Genomic DNA, 8,357 nt, shown 5'->3' with positions numbered 1-8,357 from the left:
ATACTAAATAAAAATTAAAGAAAAAGTCCTGAAAATTTTCATTTAGCTAGCTCAGTAAATAAAGGAATTTCATCTCGCAGAACTTTTCAGATTTTTTATTATGATTCATGAGGACTTATATGAGAATATCTTATAAAAATTATTATTTCTGTGACCTAATTCTGAAAACAAAGCACATAAATCCTCTTATTATGATTCTTCAAAGATTCATCAAAGAAGATATTATAGTCGAGATGTTGATCGAGTTTTTAAGTCTTTAAAAATAAATTTCACATTATATTGGAAAAATATTATAATTTTATTCTTTTTTAATTTATTTAGGACCTTAAAATTAGCTAATATTTTAGTTATCAAATCTTTATTTATTTAAAATCATTAAGACGTTTACCTTATATAAATGTTTTTTTACTTATTTAAAATATGTATATCTATAATCTTACTTTACCTATAGCTTTTTGAGGTACAGATTTAGAAGTTTTAGCCATCACTATGCGGAAAATCCGAGAAATAATTATTTGATACCATATTTAATCATACTAAACCGTACAAGCCTAAATTTTCATATATATATATATATATTAAAAGCACGAAGACCTTTAGCGAAATATTGTTCGCCTTTTTTACCCTTTAAAAATTGATTTCTTATTAGACAAAATAGTAATTTAATTAGTTTCTAATATTTGACACTTCAAAATCAACTACTAAATTTTTTGTATTAATATTTTTCCTTATTTAAGCTATGTAATATACCATATTTATAAATGTAATACCAGCAAATGAAAGTAGGAACCTTAGCGTGTACTTAAGACTCTTTTTAGGTTTAGGAGTTTTATCCTTGTTGTAGAATTGTAGCCGATTAATTCTTCATAATTTTATTGTTTTTGTAAAAATTGAAAACAAAATTAATTGAAAGCGAATAAATAGGAAGTAAATAAAGTCTGATACAGTTAGAACTTAGAACTCCTTATTCTTTAATTGTTTTACAAATAGTACTCTTTGTGTAAATATTTCAAAAGGTATTCACTATCCACTTTACAACACAAAATGATAAATCTTTAACAGAGTGATTTATGCAATTTCTAAAAAATTAAGAACATTCAGGGTAATTTATGCAAAAAAATTCAAATGAAAAGATCTATTGGTAGACCATAAGTTAAAATGAATGCATTGAAATTTACCAATAAAAGATTAGATAAAATTTAAGTCCAAAATTATTGAAGTCTCCTATACAGCGTAAATCGAACCTATAAACATATTAGGACGAATAAAAATTACCTATAAATAAGTTAATAAAAGCCAAGACTATATTTTGAAAATAATTATATTTTAGTAATAAAAAATTGTAGTTTATTTTAAATTTTTTATAAACTTATACAAGTTAAAGAACAAAATCAATTAGACTAGCGAAGCATAGATAAGATAGTGAAATTTATATATCAAAATTAACAGTAATAAAGAGTATGTATTTCTTTCTAAGATTTCGAGGATGAAATAGTAAAAAATAAAATGTATTATAAATAAGTTATTGTTTTTATTATTTTTTTCTTCGTTTGCATTCAGTCCGACAAATGATAGCCTCACTATATTGCTCTTATGTTAAATTATTTATCGTAATATTAACTGTAGTCATTTTTAAACTTTATAATTTCAAGTTCAAAACTATTTAAGTATCCTAACATCGTAAACCAGACCTATAAATATATTAGGACAAGTAAAAAAATTATTTATAAATAGGCTTATAAATGGCATGACTATATTTTGAAAATAATTTAATTATAGTCATAATAAATATAATGTACTTTAAACTTTTTTTTTTTGAACTTATACATGTTAAAGCACAAATCCAATTAGATAAGTGAAGCATAAATAGGATACCAAATTTATATATCTAAATTAATACTAATAAAATTGTATGTATATCTTTATAAGAACTTAAGAATGAAATAGTAGAAAAAAATATACTATAAATAATTTGACATTTTTTGCTTTCTTGCATTCCATCCAATAAATGACAATGCTTCGTCACATTCTTCCATAATAAGTTATTTTTTTGTAAAATATCAACTCACCCGTAACTTTTTTAGACTTTAAATTGTTATTATTAACTGTTTGGGGACCTATATGGCCAACCTTTTCATTCCTAAATCTTTTGTGTTTTCTTTTTAGTACTAGGTCATTGAAATAATAATAATTTTCATAAGATATTCTCATATAAGTCCTCATAATTAACAAAAAAGCATCTACAATGCGTGATTTACGTGATTTTTTGGGAATTCGAGTAATATTTATGTGATTTTCTTTGAAATTATGTACATACTGATATGGGTACACGCGCAAAGCGCGTACCTTAAAACTAGTATTATAAAAGCACGAAGCCTTTATGAGAAATGTTCATTGACTTTTTATCTTTTAAAAATAATTTTTATAGTGAATAAAAATGTAATTTAAATATTTTATAATTATTTATGTTTTAAAAATTAATCGAAATTTTTGCTTATTAAGTTATTTCTTATTTGAGTTAAGTAGGAAGTCCAAATATTTAGGCTTTAAAATAGATTTATATATATATATATATATATATATATATAAAATATGTGTGTGTGTGTGTGTGTGTGTGTGTCTACTTTAATATGTATAGTTGCATAAACACTCTTAGTGAATTTAATAACCTTCTATAGTAATTTGTTCGTCCTATTAAATTTTTATATTTTAGTAATTTTTTTTGCTCACGCACATTTCGACAAAATTATGTAAATCATTTTTTGTATTCAACAACTAAAACCTCATTACATGAGTAACATTGAAACCTTTGAAAAGGGAGATAAACTGAGAAGATTTATGATTCCGTTTTTAATTTTTGTCAATTGATACATTTTTAAAGAATCGTGATAATATATTATGTGTTTCAGAAAAAATCTTAAATTCTAAATCGTTAAGGTTATGTGTTTTTACTGAAACTAAAAATAAAATACGATAACTTGTGATTTAACTGATAAAATTAAAAAATTAAAAAATAATTAAAGGTGAATATATTGAATAATTATTATGAATAATTTTTTATTGAGTTAGCTGTATAGGATCAATATTTATCAACTTCAGAAGCTTATACTTTATTTTATAGCTTAAATATGAATTTTTTAATATTTTGACAAAACTTATTTTTGAGATGGGCAACACGCGCAACGCGAGTACACTAAGACTACTAAGTTTTAAATGTTGGAAAGATAGGCAATATTATAACATAACAAATATTTACATAAGCTTAGAGTCTTGGATGCCTACAAGGCATCCTTTGTACAAGGGTAGAGCCAGATTGTAGTTTTCCTCCTACTGGAGGAACAAACCTAGTGCTCGAAGTAGTAGCTACTAAAGGAGTTCTTCTATTACACATAGTAGATATTTCGTAAGAACTAGAATTAGAGAGAAAATGTCTAACATTCCTACTAAGATGCCGAGTCATCCTGCTGTGGAGTGTGCCCTGGTGATCTTGTTGGTAACAAGACATTGCAAAAAGTGGGGGTGATTCAAAAAGTAGGCATTGCTCCTTTACATGCGTTGCACCATATTTAGCTAATTTGTCTGCTACATCATTCTGCTCTCTATAGATAACTTGTACAGATGCGCTATCCAGCTGTTGAAGCAAGGACCTGCAATCATCAACAATATTAATACAGCTCATAGCAGGTGATTTTAACATACCAATTATATTCTGTGCATCCGTCTCAATGGTGAGTGGTAAGAGCCTTTGCTTGACAGCAATTTGTAAGCCTTTGAGGAGTGCAAGCAGTTCTATTTGGATAGGGTTGCCTTGATTGACACATCCTGCAAATCCTATGATCCAATTGCTTTGATGGTTGCGGATAACTCCACCAATGCCATAAGTGCATAGAGCCGGGCAGCAAGATCCATCAATATTTAATTTATAACACATATGATCAGGTGGATGCCACTTGATATAGATAGGAGACTTTGACTGCTTCTTATTAGAGTGAGTTGTTAAGAAATAATATTCAGCTACCTTTACTAGTAAGGAAGCCTTATTTAAGTCATTTACTTTATGTTCGTAAACAAACTTATTCCATTTTATCCAAATTTCCCATAAAGCAAATGGAATTATAGTTGTTGAAGGGATGTTGTATGGTATAGATGGCAGTGGTGTATGTATAAAATTATACAACCAAGTCATAATGTTATTTTGAGATGCAGATGTTGTGATGGTAGGAGGTGTTATTTTAAGATATTTCCAAAGAAGTATTGTATTAGCACAATTGTTGAATAAGTGAGTAATCGTTTCAGTGTTTTGGTGACATTGTGGGCAGTTTGCTGAGTTTGTAATACCTATACGTGTGAGATACTCAGCTATTGGGAGTCTATTATGACATAGTAGCCAAACAAAAAAAGATATTTTATGGGGAATGGGAAGTGTCCAAATCCAATTGAAGGAATATGGTCGTGTTATAGCTGTGGATGTATTAGTAGTGGTTAAACACTTTTACATAGATTTAACTGAGAACATCCCATTCTCATTTTGATTCCAGCATATTTTGTCATATCTAATAGATTCAATAGGCATATAAATATTATTAACAAGTGAAATAATATGTAGAGGAAACTCAAATGGCATGGTGTCTAGGTGCCATCTATTATCAAAGTAGTAATTGGAAACTAATTTATTATCCTCAAATTGGGGCATAGGTCCATGAATATAGTCTCTAAGTGTAAAATTATACTTGAGCCATGGGTCAGTCCAAAACTTGACATGATGTCCTGTTGCAATATTCCATTTATAACCTAGTCGACAATACTTCCAGCCGTTAATAATATTACGCCAAGTAGGGGAGCTATGGTAACGTGGTAGTGGTTTTGGCCTTACATAATTGCGTAAAAGGACTTGTGCCCATAATTCTTGAGGATTATTGAACATTTTCCACGCAAGACTTGCATAGAGTGACTTATTTTTTATATCAAGACTTTGTATACCCAGGCCTCCAAGTTCCAAAGGTTGCGTGATTGTTGACCACTTGAGAAGATGTAGTGTTTTCTTTTGTACAGTTGTGCCCCACAAGAAATTTCTTTGGTATCTATTAAGAAGGCTTAGAATATAATTAGGTATTTTTATGAATTGCATCAAGTGATTTGGAAGATGATTGTGTTGATTTTATTAAAGTTAGTCTTCCCGCTTTAGATAGAAAATTAGTTTTCCAGCCTGAAAATTTTATTTTGAAATTACCCACTAATGATTGATAGTTAGATTTTGTAGGTCTGGATGTAAAAATTGGGAAACCCAAGTACTTCCCAAAGCTACGACCCTCTTTCATATGAAAAAGTTGCAAAATTATATTTTTAGTATTGGGTTGACAATTTGTGGAGAAATAAATTTTTGATTTATCAAAATTAATAGATTGTCCTGATTGATTAGTGAAATGAGTAATAGTAGTAACCATTGTTTGGCATGTACTTGCAGTGATTTGTGAAGTCAGGATAATATCATCTGCAAAGAATAAATGAGATAAGGAAGGCCCAGTTTTTGCTAATGATATTGGTTTCCAAGCCTGGTAATCAACAGCAGTATTGATCTTTCTTGACAACATTTCAAGACAAATGATAAACAAATAGGGTGACAAAGGATCACCCTATCTGATACCCCATGTGGGATGAAAAGTATCAGTGGGACTACCATTGATTAATATAGAAGTAGTAGTGGTAGTAACACAAGACATAATTAGTTTAATAAACTGAGCTGGAAAATTTAAACTTACCAATATTTCGAATAAAGGACCATTCTAATTTATCAAACGCTTTTTTCAGATCAATCTTAAGAAGCATACTAAGTTTATTTCCTTTCATTTTTGAAACTTAGTGATAATTTCCTGTACGATGATAGCATTATCCGCAACTCTTTTATTTTGTTGAAAGCTAGACTGTGTAGGATGAATGATGTGTTCCAAAATTGGTTTTAATCTATTTACCAAAATTTTTGTTATAATTTTGTAAATAGTATTACAAAGACTGATAGGTCGGTATTGTGCAACTGTGGAAGCATTATTATTTTTGGGGATAAGACAGATATAGGTAGAATTTATTGAGGGATCAATTTCATAGTCAGTGAACACCTTATGACAGAAATTAAGCACAGAATCCCCAATGGTGACCCAATAATTTTGGTAGAATAAGGGATGAAGTCCATCTGGCCCAGGAGCTTTCATAGGCTTGAAAGACTTGATAGCATTAAGAATTTCAAAGTTTTGTAGAGGTTGTATTAGGGGTTCATGGTCAGCATGGGTTAATATGTTGGAAGGAAGTAGTGTTGGTTTTGAAATTGATATGGTTTTCTGCGTGGTAAATAAATTTTGATAATATAGGGAAATATGTTCCAGTATTTGTTTAGGATGTGTTATCCAATTTCCCCCCTGGTCTTGAATAGCTGTGATTCTATTGTGCCTTCTACGATTAATAGTACTGAGATCGAAAAATTTAGTGTTAGCATCCCCATTATTAAGCCAGTCAATACGGGATTTCAGTTTCCAAAAGTCTTCCTTTAACCTAAGTATTCGATTAAAATCCAATTTAAGTTCTTTTTCCAAATTTTGTAAGAAATTGCTAGTTGGATAATGGATAGAGGCCCGAATCCCATTTAATCTGGCAAGTATAGTATTTTTTTGTTTGAAAATATTACCAAAGATAGATGTGTTCCATTGTTGTACTACTGTTGTGAAATTATCAATTGCAGGAAGGAGTGTGACATTATCCACCCAAGCTTGTTTAATTACATCTTTAAAAGCATGATGACTAGTCCAAATTGTTTCAAACCTAAATACCTTAGTCCTAGGCAATGGGCAGTGATGAAGTTCTAATTTAATGGGGCACTGATCTGAGTGTGTGCGTGGAAGGTGTGTGTCAAGGGCATTTGAGTACTGATTTTTCAAATCGTAATTAGCAAGTATACGATCAATTCATTCAAGTATGGTATACTTTTTATGTCTTCCATTAGTCTAAGTATAACGACTACCCTNAAGGAGACTCACCTCGCTCCGAAGATCCATAACCGGCATTCCACGCCCTTCCGAAGACTCGAATCGATGCACAACGCTCCAAAACTAGCCAATGATTATGTAAACCCATTAACATATGCTAAGGTACTCATTATAATCCAATTTATAACAATTCCTAACCCCGATCGAAAAGTTGACAAAAACGCCCTCGGGGCCACGTGCCCGGAATCCGAGATTTTTTGAAGATAAAGTTTACCCATAGCCTCACGAACTCAAATATATGATTTTCTCTAAATTCCATACCCAAAATCGTGGTCAAAATCCAAGAATACTAGTTTTCTAGGTTTTTCCTGAAACCCCAAGTTTTTCTACAATTTCCATGTCTAAATTCATATATAAACCTTGCATTTAACTCAAAACTAGCATAAATCACTTACCTCATGATGAATGACGGAACCCCCTCTTCAAAAGCTCCAAGAATCGCCCAAGCCAAGAGAAAAATGGGTGAAATGAACTCAAACCCCGATTTTTAAACATTCTGCCCAGCCCAGGTCCGCCCTTCTTCGCGTTCGCGACCTTCCGCTCGCGTTCGCGAAGACCGGTCACCCAGCCCTTTGCGTTCGCGTACAAGGCCTCGCGTTCGCGTAGGCCAAAGACCCCAGGCCCATCTCTTTTTCCTTCTACGCATTCGCGATCTCCTCCTCGCGTTCGCGTAGCAGCTCAGCCCACCCCTTCGCGTTCGCGACTCCCTCTTCGCGTTCGCGAAGGCCAAAACCAGCAGCCTCCCACTTTCCTCTTCGCGTTCACGAGACTCCCTCCGCGTTCGCGAAGAAGGAAACCAGAAATAGAAATTTGCAGCAGCCACACAACCCGAAATGATTAGAAACTACCCCGAAACACACCCGAGGCCTCCCGGGACCCCAACCAATCATGCCAACCAGTCCCAAAACAATTACGGACTTGCTCGAGGCCTCAAATCACATCAAACAACGCTAAAATCATGAATCAACCCCTAATCCAAGCTTTATGAACTTTAGAACTTCTAACTTCTACTTTCGATGCTTAAACCTATCAAATCACGTCCGATTGACCTCAAATTTTGCACACAAGTCATATTCGACATTACGGACCTACTCCAACTTTCGGAATCGGATTCCGACCCCGATATCAAAAAGTCCACTTCCGGTCAAACTTCTCAAAAACCTTCAAATTTCTATCTTTAGCCAGATGGCTCCAAAATGACCTACGGATCTCCGAATTCACTTCCGATTGCGCTCCCAACTCCAGAATCACCATACGGAGCTGCTCCCAGACTCGAAATCCCAAACAGACATCGATATCACTGAAATGCACTTCAACCCAAAC

At 32.3% G+C, this 8,357-nt stretch overlaps 1 protein-coding gene across 1 annotated transcript in view; it reads right to left on the bottom strand.

Moving 5' to 3' along the window:
* The window catches only part of LOC109220511, a 4,788-nt gene extending 857 nt beyond the window's left edge, over nt 1–3,931 (bottom strand). The window contains exon 1 of the mRNA XM_019384977.1: nt 3,551–3,931. Coding sequence (XP_019240522.1) covers nt 3,551–3,931 — 381 coding nt within the window. The remainder of the gene's footprint in view (nt 1–3,550) is intronic.
* Nucleotides 3,932–8,357: the final 4,426 nt, after the last annotated feature.

The sequence above is a fragment of the Nicotiana attenuata genome, unplaced genomic scaffold (genome assembly GCF_001879085.1).
Source record: "Nicotiana attenuata strain UT unplaced genomic scaffold, NIATTr2, whole genome shotgun sequence".
Taxonomy (NCBI): domain Eukaryota; kingdom Viridiplantae; phylum Streptophyta; class Magnoliopsida; order Solanales; family Solanaceae; genus Nicotiana; species Nicotiana attenuata.
This window is presented reverse-complemented; position numbering and strand designations above follow the sequence as displayed.